The following is a 21172-nucleotide window of genomic DNA, read 5'->3' as shown; positions in this document are numbered from 1 at the left end:
AGCTCTTCTAGAGGAGTGGGCAACACTCACTGTTACAATGCCTGACTATGTTCAATAGTGCAGCAAGCAAGTCTTTCAATCTTACAGCAAACAGCAAACAAGAACAAAAAGAAACTAATAAACTGACCCATAGTTTTCACTTTTATGAAATTAATTTTAAAAGCAGTTACTTTCATCTAAACAGTACCTTTTATGTGAAGTTCAGAGCAACATGGAAATAAAGCACAGAGGCTGCAGGCTTAACCCTTTGGTATCTAGCAGAAACAGGTGTAATTTCAGTCAGAATGATCAGGGCTAACAAAACAAAAACTTCCAAGGTCACATTACTTTGCTTTTGAAGTCATCTCTAGGAGAGATGAGGAAGGGGAAGTACCAGTAAATATGAGAAGTTACTAAATCCCTACTAAATCCCTCACAGCACATTGAACCGGTTCCTAGAATCATTACTGTGTATATCTGTTAAACCAAATACCAACAGTACCAGCTACAAACTTTTAATTCATATTTCTAATTTGAGTTGATGAAATGTTAAAATGATCCTTCATTGGAGAGCAGCAATGCTGCCTGCATGCATGTGTACTGCTTTGCTCACCTCATAGAAATACAATCTGGAAGTAGCTGAGCTCTCTGTCAACTACTGTATTAGATGTAATATTTAGAAGGAAAAATACATATAAAGAAAAAACCCTGTATGACTGAAGTGCAGGGTTCTTTAAGGTACTTGTAGTTTTCAATTTATAATTCCAGAAAATACTTCCCTTGCAAGGATGGCAAGATTTCTCATAGACAATCAGAGCATTAAGTACTTCTGAGATAGAAAAATAATTAAAGGCAAGAATCTACAATGTGAGGACTAGCCAATCATTTGTATATTATGGGCAAGCTTATTAACTGGTCTCAACTACCTGTGTGCAAAATGATTAAAAAACACTAGAAAAAGTTCTAATCATACAAAAAAAAATCTCTAGGAGCAGCCTTTCAGTATTCTGGTTTTGGTTTAGTAAGAGTAATTTCATATTTTAGTTTCAAATAGTCAGCATTTAAAAAGGAGCTACAGGTATTCCTGACATCATCCGTAACAGATTACCTGAACCTAATTGCACTAAAAGCATAAATACACCAGACCTACCCAAATACTTGGATATACAGTGGGGAACAACAACAACAAAAGAAACCAACAACCAATAACAAGCCTTTCAGTCAAGGGATCCAGTGAAAGTTAGTGGAATTGGAACACCTAACCTGGTTAGATTTTATAAAACTAATCAATCATTTCAGTAATTATGGTGCAGTTACAGCCTTTGTAAGTCCATCTTCCTGAACTGTGATGTGACCAACTGCTACATGGAGAGAACCGAACTCTTAGAATTGCTGTAATTTACAGGGAAAAATTGAATTCTTACATCACTGGTCAAAGTGAAAAATACTCTCTTGCAAGAAGGCATTCATTATGTAATACAGCTCAATGTCTATCCTTAAGTGTAATGCACCTTAAAACAAAGCAAAGAATATTTGCACCCACCACAATAGGCATTATGGTGGTACAAACACAAATCTCTCAACTTCTGATCACTTGCCGTTGGCACCTACTCCATTTACATATTTTACCCTCACATTTCATGTTTATCACACCATTCTCACACCTAGCTTTAGGTCTACAAAACATTTTAATGCACTCCAAAAATTTAACACAAAAGCTCGAAGATTAGCTTGACAACTAATTAGCACAACAGATTCTTAATTAGGAGGCTTGTATATTGCCGTCATTGAAGTAGATGAGTTCTGTAGCAAGATAAAATACACCTAATTCACAGTGCTTTTTCTACCATATGGTTTCTCTCTAAAGTCATCCCACTCTTTTTCATGACATTTAGATATGTTGGTACATTTAAATTTCATTTATTTCTACTTCTAGAAGACAATTGTTACATTAGTATGAAGACTTTGGAGACAAAGAAAGCTACAATTTCAAAAATTTCTACAGCATTAAAATTCTTGCTATGGAATGAGTTCATAGATTTCTTCGTTCAGGTCCTTTTATTAGAGTAAAATGCACCAATATCTCCCCTGCTTTTCCCAAGCTACAAGCATTTAAGGTGAAGAATTTTCTCCGGAGCCCCAATGCTCAAAGGAAGCTGTGTCTGAGGTCATAAAAATTATGTTTGTTTAGTCACATAGTAGCTTGTGCCACACATCCATGAAAAAGGTTTCCAAATCTCAAACTAGCTAAAAAAATACTAGTTGACTACAGAAAAATCAAATTCAGATCTGACTAAAAATGAGAACTAAGCAATTGTATTAACCAAGTAATGACAAGTGTTAATCTGAGGCAGTTGTTCCCCATCTTTTGCTATTAAATCCCCAAATCCAGTTCATTGTGGGACTGTCAGGTATAACCTTCTGGTCCACTTCCAAATTACCTCAGCATATTCATGGCAGATTTTGTTCTTCTACCTGTTCACTCTCTGCCTCTCTCCAGTCTTATGACCATTCCGTTTCCTCCAGAATACTGTATGACATTTGCAACACTGCAATATACTGGTGGTTACACATGCCAGTAAACACTCTGACAGCCACAAAATGATGGTCTGGCAATATTTGTCTAGGTAACAGCATATATTAGTGCCTTAAAAAAGGCTGCTGGATGAAGAATAGGAGGTAGAAGCCACTGAAGAAAATTCCCTGCATGTTTTTATAACGAAAGCAAAGTTAAATCCAGAGTTCAGGAGCCACTGAGCAGCTACTGTTCCCTGCTCATTTTACCTCCATCTCATCCTATTTCCCTCCAATCTTCCAGTTTGTCCACCTCAATTCCAGAGGATCCAGCCTTTGGGAATGAAAAGCCATGAGCACTGCAGGAATTACCATATTTAACATCTGCAGGGTCATACTACTGGCATTTAAAAAAGCCAAGTTAAGACAACCAGCCTTCATTCATCCCTTCTTGAATGAATGGTCTATATGTCAAAATACCTGAAAACTGCACTGATACAGTAGAACTTATTTTAACTTGCATTACAAATAAACTGCACATGCTGTTTTACAGACAATATATATTTGTAAACTTGCTCATGCAAAATCAGTGTGCACAACAGGGATATTTGTTTCCTAATCCCCACGCCTCTAAAAATGACATTTATGTCTGCTTTTTTTTATACTGTGCCCAAACCTTCTTTAGAATAAATCTTATACAGATTCCATCTACCAGCCAAACCGATTTATGAAGCTGAAACAAAAAAAGAATAAAAGGTATACAAAAACATGGTGCATCTGGATGCTTGATTCCCACCTCCCCCGGTTTTTGTTCACAAGAAGAAAGAGTTAATAAAAGAAAAAAAAAATCATGGTCACAAAATTTTGACATTTTAATCCTAAACATTACAGGGCAAATGGATGTTGGAACCTATTTCCATATACCATGTGTCAACTGTTTAATTCCCAAATGTGGCCAAATCCGCTAAAACAAGAGTGGTTAACAAACTCTGGATTACGGAAATATATTTCTGGAATAAATGCTAGAAAAGCAACAATGGGAAAAGCCAACTGTCTCCATAAAGGTAATAAAGTGGAACAATGTGTAGATTAGATAAGTTTTCTGTTTCTTACTCATAACCTGTCAATTCAGTGCATCATATGGTTCAACGTAATGGTCCCCATTTTGGACAAACATCTAACTAGTGTCCATTGATTCCAAGTTAGTGGATGATGAATCTTTTTGGATACTTTCAAAGATGGCTGCAAGCTCAGGGTTAGAGCTTATTTGTGACTGAAATTCACTCATTAATGGACTCTTCTCTGCTTCTGGAATGGTTAGAAGCGCTGCTACTGCCCTCATAGCAGATCGTTTCAGTTCATCTTGCTTCTCAAACTCCTGTTTCACTGAGTTTGCCTTTACCTAGGAAGAAAATGAAATACATTTGAAACTTCTGCTTAACCCTCCTTTTACACACACCTGAAAATAAAATAAGTACCTTACAAAGACCTATTTCATTGCATTCTACCACTCTAAACAGTTTTCAAAATGGCCTAAGCTCTTAACTCCCCCCAGACAGCTACTTTTTAGCAGTATTTATACCAGCAGTTTATTGCAAAGCAAGCAGAAAAAGGCTGTAAACTACCAGGTCAGTTACAAATCAAAATAATTATAGCAGTCAACCTCTAGCTACTAAGGTCAGTAAATGACATTAGACTGATATTATCATAGTACTTCCAGCTTCCAGAGGACATAACATTTTTTTAAAAGTTGGCCTTCATTGGAATAACTGCTTAACCTTCTGTTATAATTCTCAAAAGATGTTTCAATAATACAAACATAAATTATCATTAAAACCAGTCAAATTTCTCCATGGGAAATAGAACAGACTACAGTAATGGAAAAGCAAAGTAAATCACGCATTAAGTGACTGTCAGAGCATACAGGTGGATCAAGACAAGAACAGGAATGGAAGGAGACTAACTGCACCAAGATTCTCCTAATACAAACGTATAAAGGGGAAAAAAAAATAACAAAAAACAGCAAAAAAAGACCAGTTATTCTGCCTCCTTTCATCACCCAAATGTTTGTATGATCCAAGGTAATCATCAGAAGTCAGGAAAAACCTCTCAATTCCCGGTTTTACTACTTATAAAGAAGTGAGACTTACAAGTTGCCCATATAGAAGCTAAATTTTTACGGAACAAAAGAAATATCAAGGATCATAGGATTTTTTAAAAGAAGCAAACAAGTCTACCCATCCATTTGTAATTTAAAGAATTTCAATACATGTGTAAAGGTGCACATATTTATATTATCCTGCCTACTGCAGTTTATTAACTGTAACTCAGGAAAATGCTGCAGCTGCACAGCATTCTTCATACACAAGTTCATTTATATTTCTGTAAGACAACATGAAATAATTAAATTGGTTTAAATTTAAATACCTTAGTTGTACACGTAGCACGCAAAGGTTCAACAAGCCTATCCAACCTCTGCAGCACTGCGCTTGGACAAAGGGTAGACAGTCTCACCAACATTAAAAAGGTTAGCATCTAGGTTGAGAAAAACGGTAATTCAACAATTAGTGATGCTCAGCACATACATGAAGATATATTTCCTGCAATGCTGTATAACCTTTTAACAGCAACACTTTAATGGAAATGGCAAATACAGTGAAGTATTTAAGCATATGAAGTAATATTTTTACCATTTCAGTCTATTCACTACATAAAAAATTTTGACTACACAGAGAAAAATAACAGCTAACCTTAATATCATAGTGGTCCTTCAGGCCATCTTCTACATGGTTTAAGAATTCAAAAATATCTAGTCTATCCAAACAGCTATCCAAAAGAGTATACATGCACTCAAAAGCTGCTTTCCTTATGTCCAACCCATCATCAACTGTATGCTTAAATGGTCCCATTTCCACCTGTTTGCAAATAAAAAACAAAGGTAAGAAGTAATATACTTAGAAAACGAATCCATTTACATATATTTAACACTTTTTCTTAGTTAACATACCTCTCTAATTAATTCCTTTCTGACTTTTGTTTCATTGTAAAGATGAGGAAGCACAGTGTCTAAGAGGTCCCTTATTAATGATGGTTTATTGTGTGCAGCTGAGTTAAATGTCACCAGTGCTACTCTCCTGACATTGAGATCTGGGTCCTCCAATGTTTTCAGGAAATCACCTGCAATCATGTACAGAAATAAATCAACTTGTTAAAGTAACAAATGAAAAAGATCTCACAATATCCTCGCTTAGTTGTATCAGAAAAACAATTTCAATTCTGCAGTTCAAGAATTAGAAAACCCCTCTTAAGGAGACTATCAAAATACTGATTTTTAACCTTAAATCAGCATATATTGAGAATTCTTAGATTGCCCCAAAATAACCCTAGCTCAGTATATATTAATGTACAAATAACTCTCTCATCCCACTCTGCCTTCAGGCATTTTCAACCTGGAACTTCTACAGTTCTGTAACACAGCCTTGTTAAAATAAATTCATGCAGGAACATATTTTCCTCAATGTTTGCAAAGTGAAATTTTAAAAAGGAGAAAAACAACAAGGTATAAACACCAAAGCGACTTCTACACAAAAAAGAAATTGGGTAACAAAACTAAAGATGGCTGAGGTTTTTTTAAGTACAAGATACCAATAGCTTTGTTTTTTTACAGAATAATCAATTCATGTTTCCAGAAACCAAAAGGGCAAGGCAGCTTCCATGGGAGATAAAGGGGGGGAAGGGGGGACGGGACACGACACAAACAATTCTTGAATCTATAATAAAAAAATAAAGCTTAGTGATGAAAATAACACAAAGTAACTGATTCCACTTCATCGTAAATAAAAACCTTGCTCTCCACAAGACCATGGGTTTTAAAGATTGTTCCCCCCCCCCCTTAGGTTTAGCAGTATGCACAATTTTTTACACATCTTTAAACCTATAATTAATACGCTATAAACCAGTCACTATAGCATACTAAACAATTCTACAATACTTTGTCATACAAATAAGAAAAGATCAAAAAGCCACAGCACAGCTAAATCACTTTTTATCATACTGGTGTTACACTGAAAGCTTTGATTACATTATCCCTGTAAAAATATATATGCTTCCAAATGCTTTCAGACCATAAGCATTATAGAATCATTAGGACCTAAATGTACAATTCACCACCTGATAATACTCAGAATTCAGACATGCATTTATATTTTAAGTGACTGAATGTCAAATATTTCCAAGACTGCCCTCCTGGGTAAAGACAGTAACTTAGCACATCAAAATGATATAATCTGCAAGAGCACATGAAAGAAAATTAGCTTTTGGATCCCATCTCAGGAAAAGCCTTAGCTTCTTGTATCACAGCTTCAATATACATATAAAATTTTTAATCACACAATTTTTACTGCTCAGAATTCAAGCAAACTACAATTAATAGAAATAACTGGCTAATACGGAAACATTTTGTAACTGTTCTAACAGTTATCATTAGCAGCTAACACCAGTACGTGAAAAATATTTACTTCTGAAAACAAGAAGAACACATTTTAAATGCAATTCTATTGCCTGAAAACATAGAAACTGTTAGTAAAAGTAAAGAACTTACCTATGCAGTTCTTCAGAAGTGGGTCTATGGGTTGTGGATGATCAGAAATAGTGAACTTAACAGCAGTAACCACTGAACTTCGAGCATATGAAGACCCTAATATGAAACAAAAGTGTGAATATGTAACATTAAAACAGTACAACTACAGAATTTAAATCACACTCAATGCTGTTCTTTTTAAACTTCTAGTACTTTTAAGAACACTAAACAAGAAATGCTATTTATTACTAGCAATGCAATATGTAACTCAACTAAATCTATGGAGAAGGCATTTTAACATGATATTGGTAATAAGCATTTAATGTTATCTGCTACAGAAAATTCAAGTAATAAGCCTGTTAGAACCAGTTTTTTTATCATCACATGTAGGCCTACAGATAACTCTCCTTTTTAAAGCAGAAGTGCATGAAGAAAACAGTTTCAGACCAGGAACTCTACTGACAAGATTCATAAGGTATGCACAATTTCCTAATCCTTAAAAAATTCTGAATTTTTACCTGAAAATTAGGAATACTGTGATTTACATCAAAAGATCAACATGTTCTAATTGGTTTGTCTATCTGTCCTTTTGTCACCCATGTTCTTTCTGCCTTAAGCTTATAGCTCTCTGTTAAACATAGTATCAATTGAAATACCACAGTCTGAAAGCAGAATATAAATGTAATACATATTACGTATGACCAACAACTTGCAAAAAGGGAGCCATCTAAGCTGCACATTGTTGTTGGGAGGAGCAAAACTTCAAGAATATTACAAAATTTAAGCAAGTAATTTGCAAAACTAATAGATAGGGTAAGGCCATTTGCTACAATATGTACATGATTTACCACTACTCACCTGACGCCAAGTATCCCTTGAGTCGTGGAAGCAGAGTCTCTGGGTCTATTAATGTAAGCTTGCCCAAGCATTCAGCAACAACATTCCTTGTACCCTCTTCTGCACATTCGCAGTGTTTCAGGAGTAAGGCCCAGATGTTCTCAACATACGGTTTGAGACCAATCACTGATGCAGAGCTAATTATTTCTTTCAAGGAATGAAGAAGAAGGTACTGCCTCTTAGGTTGACTGGTTATTTCTTGCAAGACAAACGGCAGATACTCAGGAAGATTGCCAACACTAATACTGCCTAATGCATAAGACGCAGCTGATTTGACTTCTTCACTAGGAGAAGAGAATGCTTCTAATATTACAGACTTCAGCTCAATTTGTCCACTTAAGTCAATGTGATGCCCAACTTCCCCAAGAGAAAGTAGAGCCAAAAGACGAATGGAATCCGTGGACCTTGAGTTCTTGACGTCCTGAATGAACTGACCTACAACCGCTGGTCCTTCCTTAGGGCAGGCTCGAGTAAGGGCAGCAACACATTTGGCAATGGAATAGTAAGACTGCTTATGAGTAAGTGCTGTACTCTGTGAGTACACTGGACCCGTTAACATGCGCAGTAAATCCATATAGCCTAAATTATTTGTACCAGTCACAACCAAAGCTTGGAAAAATTCTAGCATGGCACTAAGAGCTCCACCCTGAAGCAAAGGTGACCTCACCAGCCCAATAAGTTCATTGAGAATGGACCCACTAATCTTTGACAGGGAGGAAGGATATACTTTAGCCAGTGTTGTCAGAAAACTGATAGCCATCTGTGAGACATGCATATCACTTTCACTAATCAGAGGTGGAAGCTCATCCAGGACAGCATCAATCATCGCAGCTGTCAAGCTGTCACTGTAATTCTTAATTAAAATATCTAGAGCAGAAAGAGTACCCAGTTTCAAAGCTCGCTGGTTCTTTCTCAAAAAAGAAGCAAGAATAGGAACTCCCTCCCCAAGGATTGGTCTCAAATCTATCTTCAAAGGAGAACCAGCAATCAATGTCATGGCCTTTACTGTAGTTAACCGAGTGATCTCATTCTTCAATCTCTCTAGGAAGATCTGAAGCGTACTAGGTAGGTCTGTGCCTAGGCTATCACCAAGGCTACAAATTATTTGACCCATACAAGATATCGCCCTTTCTTTCACTTCCTGGTCAATGTCAGCAGCCTTTAATCTCTTGATTGTACAAGTAAACAAATCTTTGATGTAAGGAGTAGCATCAAAGGAAGAAGGCTGGTCTAAAGGACGAATAACCTTCACAAGTTGTTGTGTAACCAAAAGCGCTTCTGATGTTATCTTGTAAAATGGGTCTCCAACACAAGCTACAACTGGAGGTACCAATGCTTGAACATGAGGATGAAAGACCTGGGGAGAATGATTGCAGAGGATCACATACAAACAGGACAATGCATCTATCTTCAGATTAGAAGAACTTGATTTGTCATTCAGTGAAAAAATTATTCCTGGAAGAAAACAGAAAAATATCTTTTTAGATTAGCAAAATGTCCGAAGGAAGGCAGCAATACTGAATTTATGTTTTCCTGCTCCCAACCTTTTTTGAATGCTTCTAAGTCCCTTTCAACAGTTTATTCAATCAATTAGTTTTCAAGCTTCCTCTGCACAGAGGACACAGGACCTCTGATGACTTGTGATGTATTTTCTGATTTATAAACCAATTTTGAACCTTCAAACTTTTCCAAACTTACTTTCCTTTGTTACTTCAAAATTCAACATTTTATGTTTCACTCTCCTGAGATCAGAAATGCATTGTGATCTTGCAATTAAGAATCAAATTATCTTTTTCTTTAAATATAGAAGTGAAAAGCTCACTTAGAATTAATGCTTGTTTTCAAGATTGAAATATGTCTCCAAAATATTTACATGCATCCACATAGTAGCTGATAATTTTGCTAATTTCTTTAAACAGAAGGAGCACTTCAAAGCTTTTGCAAAAAAAACAGTCAAGATTTAAAGATTTTGAAACTTCACATTCAATTTACTAATAAATCCTTAAGTTGATATTATGTTTTTCATACCCGGTACAAGTACAGGAACATGTTGTGTTAGGGCTCCAGGTAACACATTTACTAGCTCAGTTAGCATGTTAAAGCAACACTGACGAGTCTTCACGCTTTTCTCCTTCATCTGTTTGTGCAAAGCTTTAACTATGTTGGGGACCTGCAATCATCACACATTTGTTAATTGATTCAACAGCTGACATTTCTTTCATCTTTGATCACTAGGGTAATAGAAAGATGTGTATCCTACCCCTCTATTTCTGATTTCTCTAGGGTACTAGGGAACTTATAGAAACGGGGAAATTAGTCAAAAGAAATGCTATTAAAATTAGCAATTTAACTTTAAAAGGTGACATGAAACAAAACACTTAGAAAAAGAATTGCAACATTATCCTTTTTATTCTGCAACCAGAATATGTTGCAGCAAATTAAGTTAGCTTACATCTGCATTATAGAATGCAAAAAAATAACTGTTTTGCTTTGGTAATTTGGCTAAACTACATAGGACATGCAACTTTTACAGGTGGTGATAAAATACTGACATCAGATAAGCATATTTGCTGAGTTTGGATTTAACTTTCCAAGACTGCTGCACTTCCCTGGACCAGTTTAGCTGGCTTGCTCTCTATGTTAGTACCACAGTAATCAACTGTGATCTGTGTATGAGGAAAGCATGATATGGCACATTTCAAGAACTATCCTTACGGACAGGGCACAACTTCAGTGACTGCTCTCAAAAATAACAAAATTTCTGATAAATAACCTGACTCTGAAGCATTGTCAATGGTGTCTCTCCTTGTTCCATTGCATCAGGATCACAAAGCCAACTTTGCACAGGTCGAGTTTGTTTTAAAAGAGAAAGATATGCATGAAAAACATCTGCTTTAACATTCTCCTCACGTTCTTTGAATCTGGCTATTAAAGCAGGAGATACAGTTTTGTAGAATTCGGGAAGCATTTCATGCCGTGTGCTAACCACAGCATCCAGACACTTAGCAGCTGCACGCCTCACTTTCCAGCTCATGTCATCATCATCGCTATATTCATCATCACTCCCTTGAAAAAAATAAATAATGAATATGTTCAAGTCTAGACAATCAAAGCATTAAGTTTTATTTTAAGCAATTATTAAGAATACCCTTGGGTCCTTTCCACAAGGCACACCAAAGAAAGTTTCAGAAGAACATTAAAAACCTTAGATAAAAAGCCTTCTAAGCTGCCTAAATCATAAGACTAATTATTTTCTCTGCCAATTTTTTCACACTAGCCTTACACATGTATTGATTTAAACTGCAAACATGACAAGGCAGTTTGCATCTTAGTTACAGCCTGACTACTGATTTAAAGCATATTCCTCCTTACTCATGACATAAGCAAGAATGCAACAACAGTTACTAGCTGATCAAGATTCAACAAACTGTCCTGTTTGTTTCTTTCTAGCAACAAATCAAACCATACTCTGAGCCAAAAGATGACAACAAAACCCCACCATACAGTAAGCAATACAGTTTAACTTCTTATGCACTAAATCAACAACTATGCAGCTCATGCATTCTTAAAAGTAATGAGAATATTACGCTCTGGGTTCAGATTACTTGTGCGTCCAACTTTTCATAAAGCTTACATATGGCAAGGTATATATTGTCACCATATTAACAACAAACACCTTATACCTTTCACTCTTAAACATTTTGTTATCCTACAAAAAATACTGAGTATCTTGCAATTTTCAATCTATTCTCATTTTATGCATTAGGTAGCAACACATAGCAGAAAGTAGCGAGGAGCCTCTCCCAGGCTGAATATGTATTTTCAATTCATTAACTGATGTTCTTCTCACTTTGGTTATATCATCCTACATGCTTCTGCCATTTTCCACCTTTCAAGTATTTTAAAATATTTGTCTTGTACCCTATGTTCACCCTTGGAATTATTTCTCTCTAGCACTAACATCCTATACTTTTATTCCAAGAAGTGAGTTCATAAAGTATTTTTAAAAACAGTACAAAAATTGAATACAAAAGCATGCAAGTGATTCAAATGCTGGTACTTAATAGCAATTCCACCCATACTGATTTTCTCAGATGAGTGCAGGTTCACAAGCTCTTCCTCTCCCCCAAACCAAAAGGAGAATATACCTTGATCATCATCATCACCACCATCAGCATCCATAGCATTTTCATCTTCATCTTCATCATCATAATTGTAATTAGGATCATAGGTAAGATATTTAAGACAAATGTTTATAATAGTAGTTACATGAGGATAAACTTCTTTGGGGCATCTGCATAATATAAAAATACAATCAATGTCAAATTACTTTGAAGAATTAAAATACTCCTAAAAGGCTTCACAATACATACTGCATTTTGAAGACACTGGCCAAACCAAGCACCCTCAATTCATCCATCAGAATTACAGAAATTCTGAAAGAAAGGTCAGAAAGTACAATGCTACCATATAACTGGATCTGCTAGATTGGAAGATTGCAGAGAACCAAGATATGCCTTTGGGTACTTATGTTTTTGTCACTACTATTGGACAACAAGTAGTATTAGAATACTTCCTGTAAGTAGTAATGGCACAGTAGAAAGTTTCTTCAGTACAGATATAACACACTGTTTAGAAGTTAAGTTACAAGACAGAGTTATAGGAACAGTTCCAGCTAAGAGCTTGCAAAAATATTTTGTACCAAGGGGACTGTCTCTTGACATCAAATGGTACACATTATTACATCTTACCTCCTAACAAAGGATTCAAAGGCTTGAATGCAGTACTCTCGTAGTTCATCATCGTCTACATTACAAAACTTTACAACCAAAGGAATTATTTTCTCAAGATATTCACCTGGTAAGGGGAAAAAAAAAGTTAGCAAAGTAATTACTCTCACATAAAAACTTTTAAAATTAAAGATAATTTATATATTTTTCTTACCTATTCTATGACCTGCTTGCCTACTAATAGCAGCAATACACTGTATATAGGTCCTAGTTGTTGACATGGAATCATTTTTAGACAGTTCTGTCAACAGATGTTCAATGAGGTCAACAAATACCATATTGCCACAACTCATAACCAGGTGACCAAGAGCAATGATGGTTCTTTTCCTCACAGCAAGTCTGGGGCTAGTCAGCTGGGGGAGCAGACAGGTCAGAATTGAAGGATGGAAGTTAACAAGCAGTCCTCCTTGCCTTAAAACAGACAAAACACAAACTCAAACCAATTGAATCTAGATAACTTTGTCCATATATTTACAACAATTCCTTTAAATATTCCGAAAACATCACACACAGATACCAATTAGTCTTTACATTTAAGGTTTTGGAACTTTTTAAAAAATTAAATTAGTTTAAAACATACCCTCAAAGCAATAAACATTAAAATAATCTTAAAACTACAATTCACAGAAGATTAAATAACAAGCAATCTATCAATGAACTTATCTTTAGTACATTCACTTTTCTCTCCTAAATGTTTCACCTTTAATACATTACCCTATTATCTCATATAACTTCAAGTAATTTAAATTTAACATTTGGAAAATTTAAGGTCAAGCTTTAAGGAGTATTTATCAGCATTTACCAGCATTTTGGAAGAGTGATGTTTACCTGCTTAGCATATCAGCCATAATATCAAGTGCCTCCAGTTGAACAGACACATCTTCCTGTTTGGCTATAGCACTAGTGAGACGCCCTGTGATCTTTTTGCAAACATTAGCTGCTAATGCAGAACCTGAAAGAATAACAAAACCTCAGCATTTTCATAATGAAAAAACCTCAAAGCCCCCCAGTTTTTAACACCAGAGATGATGTTCATGACATGAAAAGCAACCTGATCTCAACATTAAAAAAATCTTCTCATCCAACAAAACAAGCTTGAACAGCCAGTTTGTTTGCTAATGTAATATGCACTGTGCGTTAGAGCTGAAAGACTACCTATGTACAAAAATACCAAGAAGGAGGACTTCTTAAAAAGTCTGGTTTATATACCTTATGGGAAAGCACACTGCTCTTGGCAGGGCAAGCAATGGAAAGTGAAGGCCAAGACAAACCTAGCACCGTAATTGAAAGAGCTAAAGGAATAAACTACAGGTAGGGGGAAGCACAGCAGTAAATATACAGCTGCTCTTTAGAGGTGGCTCTATCAAAGAGAAAAATCTTTGTCCAAGAAGCTGCTTAAGTAATAAGTACCTGTAATACTGCTGAAACATTTGAGAAGGGGGGGAAATGTATACCCCAAGTATTTTAAAATTCAAGTAAAAGTATCTTTAGCACAACTCCAGAGTTTCCCCCTTTCCCCAACTGTCTAACAGTGTATGGAGTAATTTTGACAAGAGAAGAAACTCGTGTCATGGTATCAGCTATCCAAAGGCTAGCACTCATCTTCATTTGTTTTTAAATTTATTATTTTTTTTAAATAAACCTCAGTTTCTAAAACCTGCATTTCCAAACCCTTTTGAATCACTTCTCTGTTCTCATTCATACCTTATGTTATGATATCTGAGTATTACTTGAATAAAAAAGTAATGCCATGAGCTGTTCACCATTACTATCTGTTTTGAAGGAAAGACTGCCTTTATTTAAAATTACTGAAATGCTTGCCTGCAGTTTATCAGGCAACTGTTAGAAACATGGGGTACTTTCCAAAACACTTGCCAGAAACTAAGAAAGAAGATCATAAAAGAAAAATACCCAAGTTATAAACAATTTTAAAGAACACTATCAATCAAAACGCAAGCTGAGATTTAGCTATTACTACAGCCTAGAGTTGTTCCACCAAGGCAATTATTAAAATAGGAGGCTTTTACACTCAATTTGTTATACTGAAGTTTATATACTGTAAGTTTGGTTTTCATATTAATGAAATCCTTTAGTAAAAAAGTTTTCAAACTAGCAAAATCTGGAAATACAGAGAAGAAACATCTAAAAGGATATCTGTGCCATGCATTTTTCCTCTGACAAGTCAATTCCAACATTAAATGAACCAAAGCCTCTCCACTGAAGGACCCAGCTTTTGCATTTATTTTTTTTTAGTTAGTAATGAAATTATAAAACTAGGTAGTCTTGAGTACAAAATGCCTTACCACTGGAAGCTGGGGGAAGTTCTCCAATCACAGTTTTAAGGCCAATGCTTGAAATGTCACGTAATTGTTCTTTATCTGAAAGCATGTTTGTACAGAGGGTATCTACAATGGTCTCCACTTGATACTCCTTCACTTTACTCACCAAAGGGCCAAGGCTGTATAAACAGAAGAAAAATATTAAATCTGCAATCTTAAATAACCTTCCTTATTTCATTTCAGTATTTTGCATTCAAGTCACAAACTTAAGGTTGGTTTTGATAGTAATATAAAGCATAATTTCAAAATCTGGAAACCTTCAACTGGTTGGGTTGAAACCTGCCTCCGTAAGTTTCATAACAAAACAGTGGTTTAGTACATGTTTTTAATCTAAGTGGTGGAAACAGTTTTTGCATGACTGTCTTGCTTGAGTCTCAAATCAGGGTCTCTCTTACTTCTCACTTAACACTAAGGTTTACAACAAAAGTTGCCTAGCCAGAGCCATCAGTTTATGTGCTTGACTTAGTGCCTGCTTAGTTCACAGACAAGCAACCTTAACTGCTGCATCTTTATTCTACACAACACTTGGGTTCAGTCTCAGACTCACTCTGTACTTTAGAGTGCCTTCCTTAATAGAAGGCAAACAACATAAAAAACAATGACATGGCATGTTCTCCTCCACACAGACACCCAGCACCACTATACATACAGCACACAGTAATATTTCCTCTTTCCTCTGAACTGTGAGTTTTCAGTCATTCCAAGTGCTTTGAGCATCTTAATCTTGTATTCCTTTGTCAAATGCTCCCACTTGTTCAGAACGCTAAAACCACAGATGTCCCAGTAAAGTCTAGTTTATTACTAAGAAATACACCATCCTTCACCATAGTCTCAGCCCTATCACCAACTTTCAGCATCTCTCTCCATTGTTAATGTTCCATTCCAAGAGGGAAGTTCTGCAAAAACATAACTTTATATTCTCTATTTCCTTCTACTCACCTGTGAAAATCCTGCACAAAAACTCTGAGAACTTATTCTCTCTTTCTCCTACTACCCCCCTCTTACTTCAAATTTGCTTACCTAGTTTCTCTGTATGTTTAAAATGCCCACCTTCAAAGCATCTCAGGAAAATGAATTTAAAAATGCTTTAAATCACCAAACATTTTAATCTAATTCAACTCCCTCAAACATACTACATTAAAAATGTACACATCAAATCCTGAAAAGAAGAAAAAAAGTGTTACACGCTGTGCTATAAGCATTCCTACCACGTTCCACCAAAAAACAGTACTGTTAACCTGCATGTACAGTAATTTCTCTGAAAGACATAGCTCCCTTTTTTGTAAGCTTCTGTCCTCTGTATATTGATCGTGCCAATTATTCTCTCTTTAATTCTCTGTGGCAGCACCCATAATATCACTATGCAATCAAGAAAGCATGCTTACTAATAAGACATCAAAACTAGACATGTCACATGAAGCTAAAGTTCTACCAAGCTTAGGTTCTGCACTGACCCTGACAGAAGCAATGGCAGCAAGATGAGGAGCTGTGTGCAGCAGTCACACAGGAGTAAAAGCAATGGCTTGAAGCAAGAATGAAGACAGCAGCAGCAAGGACCACCTACAGAAAATGTGGGAATTAAACGGGAAGTATAGCCCACAACAGAATTAACAGAAAAACAGATATAACTCCAGAAAACTTCTATTTATTTTCTCTTCTACCTGAATCAAAGGGATAATGAATAGCATTTTGACTTGGTGTTGTGCACAGACCATCTCCTAGTTGCTTTGCAGTTGCTCCAGATTTCCACCAAGGAAATCCTACAGCCTGACTTTCAACAGCACCTCAATGTTTTTCTTCCTATGAAACACACCAGAATTTATACACATCACCATCAAATTCAACTTCAGCCACAGTGACAAAGCACCAAAGACTTTCAAGAGATTTTACATGTGTGTTCTCAGCATGAACTTTAATGAGCAGTAAAGAGTGAGGATTTCAAGTAAGCTCTTTGTACCAAAACAATTGGTTAAGAGTTTGAGGAGTGGAGAAACATCTGTAGATTTTTAAACTCTTTGTACCAAAACAATTGGTTAAGAGTTTGAGGAGTGGAGAAACATCTGTAGATTTTTTTTTTCAGGAAGCATTTTTCAAAATATTAAGTTTTGCTGCTGTTTTTGTGGAAATCAGGGCTCAACTTGCAGTACAGAAGTCAAAGCAAGGTCATGCAACAGCTCCAGACTTGTGCTGTGAGGATAGACAGTGTTAAAGCAGTTTCAAGTGCTGATCTTGGGGGTGTTGGTTGATGAGAAAATGAAGATGAGCTGGCTTCGGTGTGCACTCGCAGCCCAGAAAGCCAACCGTATCCTGGGCTGCATCAAAAGGAGCATGACCAGCAGGTCGAAGGAGGTGATCCTGCCCCTCTACTCTGCTCTGCTCTCCGGAGACCTCATTTGAAGTACTGTGTACAGTTCTGGTGTCCCCAACATAAAAAGGACATGGAACTGTTGGAACAAGTCCAGAGAAGGGCCACGAGGATGATCAGGGGACTGGAGCACCTCCCGTATGAAGATAGGCTGAGAAAGTTGGGGCTGTTCAGCCTGGAGAAGAAAAGACTGCATGGAGACCTCATAGCAGCCTTCCAGTATCTGAAGGGGGGCTATAAGGATGCTGGAGAGGGACTCCTCATTAGGGACTGTAGTGATAGGACAAGGGGTAACAGGTTAAAACTTAAATGGGAAGTTTAGATGGATATATGGAAGAAATTATTTCCTGTTAGGGTGGTGAGGCACTGGAATGGGTTGTCCAGGGAAGTTGTGAATGCTCCATCCCTGGCAGTGTTCAAGTCCAGGTTGGACAGAGCCTTAGGTGATGTGGTTTAGTGTGAGGTGTCCCTGCCCATGGCAGGGGTGTTGGAACTAGATGATCTTAAGGCTCTTTCCAACCCTAACTATTCTATGATTCTAGTGCAACTGACAGAGCCATACATTACCCAACAGATGTTTCTGTGGTTTACAAGGGAGGGTACAAATTTTGTATCTGTCCTCTAACATTGTGCACAATGTACACAGACAAGCTCTTTTTAAATCGGAGCTATAAAACTGAAATATGTGAAAATCAATGTATGAACAAATGTGAAGAAAGGAGCATCTTAAAGCCAATTACCAACTAATTATATTAGGACTACATTAGAATGTAATGCCTCCATAGAAGCTTCATGTTTTTCCACACTGAATGCTAATACTGCTTTTCATTAAAGTTGATTCTAGTAAAGCTGAGACTAAAATGACATCTATCGGATTAGTAAACACCAATTTTTGAGAGTTGAAGTCAAACTGAAACCCTTGAGGAAAAAATGAACTATCCTGTTATCAAAACAAGACTAAGATCAAGAAAGCAAAAGTTGAAATTTTCAAAACCACGCCATTATCCACTACAAGTACGCCAGACTTTTGACACTGCAATGATTTAAGCACCATATGGTCACAACCTTTTTAAGGCATGAGAAGTTTAACATGCAGCTGATGAAATTATTTGTAAACCAGATTAACATAATTTAAAACAAACCAACTTTCAACTAGAAATATTTGCCTAGTTTAACTCCTTGTTCAGTGCAAAGGGAGCAGGGTGACCAGAGTTCCATGCTTTAGGAAAAGAAATTGAACAGTCGTAATATATTAATTTGCACCTAAGTCTTCCCTGATGTGAAACAAACAGTAATTATCAAACTTTTTAAACAGTTTGGCCACAAGTTAGTTTGATACACAAGGGTATTTTTCCCCTCCTCTCCAAAAGTAGCCTTTCAAAACATTTTACAAAAGCAAAACAAGCTGAAGACACTTGAAAAAAGGTAGGGAAAAAAAAAAATCCAACTTCATACATTTGGTTGTACAATGTAATAATAAAGTTGCCAGGTTGTGGTATGGAGCTAAACCCTGATTAATAGTTCTAGCAAAGCTAGTAAATTCATTGCACCATATTCTAATTGCAGCAGATTACTGGAAAGAAACTATCTGGATGTGAAACACTTCACGAAGTACTTCCTTTCAGACTTTAGTAATCACAACGGGGAAAGAATGTTATGTTTTTATTTCATATGATTTTGAAAATTATTCTGAATTACGAGCAACTTTCACAGTTAAAAAAGCATGGACATTAAGTCAACTAAATACAACTGGGGGGAGGAAGGGCAGAGGGAAGTCATCTAGATGCACGCAGAAATCTGCCCAAGCTATCAAGACACTAAGCTCTGAATGAAGACTATTATTCTGAAAGTAGATAGCCCAAATCCAAATTAAGTTACGCCACTCAGGCAAAGAAGTATTTAAATAACTTTACACTTGGTACTTAAATCATCTAATTCCCACATTATTGTATTACAGAAACCCACAAGTGGTTTAAGACAGAAAAATTACTCGAGTCTTTACAGTCTAAAGGAGGGTTCCTTTCTTAATTTATATGCATTGAGACACAAGCATACAATGTACAAGATGACAAGTGAAACAGCTTTTCTTGGTTTACTGCAAATTGCTCTGGAGTTTAAGTCTAACTCTCCAAGAACACAGCTGGACCCTAGGTTTACTGCTACCTAATAAAGCTGTCAGCCAGGCAGCTGTGAAGGAACACACAGGTCACAGATCACTATGCAGAAGGAAAGGCTCAAGGCTATGGCATTCAAAATAAAGGCACTGAAGTTAGTTTAGGAGCTTAGTAGTGCATTTACCTAGAATGACAAGAAGACAAACCCCACATTTACTACCATGCTGGTACAGCTGGGGGGGAGGGGGGGGAAGGACATTCCTGCATTGCTTTAGTGGTAGAGATCTGAGGATGTGCAGATTAATATCAAAGTGCTGTTAACAAGGAATGTTATCATGTATTAATTTTACTTGTTGACCTATATACACTTTCTATTACCTCACAATTCTTTTAATGTGACTTGGCTTCTTGGACCATATCAAATTAACTTCTGAATGTACAGTCAGACTTGACATAGAATTTGTTCATTTTGAACAAGTCACTTTTGCAACTCCCACTTCTGGTCAGAGCAATTGTCATTTTGAGCAAGCATGAGGAAAAAGAGAGGAAAAGTCTGGTCAAGTTTAGAAGCACCTACAGGGTAAATCCAAACCCAAATTCCAAGTTCCTCTGAAACCTGGTCTTCAGTCTCAGCATCTAGCTTTCCATTCTCCTGCTACAAAGACTCCCATACACACCAAAGTTCCTCACACCTTTGCTTCCTGCCTTAATAGTGCTCTCAGTCATTTCAAAACCAACCCTTTCCACCATACAGCTCACACCACAGGACAATTGTAGACCCTCAAAAATTGTTTCACCCAATATGCTCACCCACTTTTTCCATTCCTAAAAAAAAAAAAAAAAAAACACACACAAAAAATGAGTCTTCCAACAGCTCAAACTAAACCATCACGTACAGCTGTTGGAGGGAGCTACACTGGAGGGCTAGGCTCAGATCCAGAAGAGACAGTAATTCCAGATGGACTCAAATGGCTGAGATCTATGGCCTTCACTCTTGGGCACCTAGTACACATGATTCTACAGCAGACAAAACCAAAACACATCTTTCATCTCAAAACCTGCTGTATGCAGCCCACTGCTGTTACCCTTTCTTTCCAGGTCAAAGAATCCACAGTAGCAAGAGCTAATTATCATTTAAAATGCCCAACAAACACAAAAGGCAGCAAGCAAGGAGTACAAACAGGAGGAGGGCATGGACAAAGGAGATTTATCTATTATATAAAACAAGCCCTTGTTTCAACTGTCACCAAGTGCGACTTAGAGTATGATAGTAACAAGTGTAAGAGTCAAAGTTTTGGCATTAACAGCCTGTCACCATGTCAGACAAACTTAAGAGCTTCTTTTTCAATGGCCATGCTCATAATGCCTTACCCCCATGAACTCAGAACAGTGTTTGCACTTGAGGCACAGCATTTAAGATTAGCACCCTGAAATATGCAATTCCCAAGTCAATCACACCTACCACTTTCTATATCTTTCTTCACAAACTGTAACCTGCTTGGCTTCCTTCTCTCCTTACCCACCCTGCTTGTGCAGTAAAACCTGCTGAAAATACTGTCAATATGGAAATTTAAAAGGAAAAAAAAAAAGCATCA

The 21172-nt window shown here is 36.7% G+C and overlaps 1 protein-coding gene across 2 annotated transcripts in view; it reads right to left on the bottom strand.

The window, feature by feature from the left end:
* Positions 1-1648: 1648 nt before the first annotated feature.
* Positions 1649-21172, bottom strand: part of CAND1 (cullin associated and neddylation dissociated 1) — a 29876-nt gene continuing 10352 nt past the window's right edge. Inside the window, exons 3-15 of one of the 2 annotated variants that reach the window (XM_062613683.1) lie at positions 15063-15217; positions 13588-13711; positions 12914-13170; positions 12721-12826; positions 12118-12263; positions 10743-11035; positions 9998-10139; positions 7931-9424; positions 7094-7189; positions 5501-5670; positions 5244-5408; positions 4921-5028; positions 1649-3895 (exon numbers count right to left, since the gene is read on the bottom strand). In XM_062613683.1, coding sequence (XP_062469667.1) covers positions 3671-3895; positions 4921-5028; positions 5244-5408; positions 5501-5670; positions 7094-7189; positions 7931-9424; positions 9998-10139; positions 10743-11035; positions 12118-12263; positions 12721-12826; positions 12914-13170; positions 13588-13711; positions 15063-15217 — 3481 coding nt within the window. In that variant the 3' untranslated portion in view covers positions 1649-3670. The remainder of the gene's footprint in view (positions 3896-4920; positions 5029-5243; positions 5409-5500; positions 5671-7093; positions 7190-7930; positions 9425-9997; positions 10140-10742; positions 11036-12117; positions 12264-12720; positions 12827-12913; positions 13171-13587; positions 13712-15062; positions 15218-21172) is intronic. The other variant, XM_062613684.1, reaches the window with a different exon arrangement.

This window comes from Pezoporus occidentalis, unplaced genomic scaffold, assembly GCF_034315485.1.
Source record: "Pezoporus occidentalis ecotype Australia unplaced genomic scaffold, CSIRO_AGI_Poc_V1 ctg17, whole genome shotgun sequence".
Taxonomy (NCBI): domain Eukaryota; kingdom Metazoa; phylum Chordata; class Aves; order Psittaciformes; family Psittacidae; genus Pezoporus; species Pezoporus occidentalis.
This window is presented reverse-complemented; position numbering and strand designations above follow the sequence as displayed.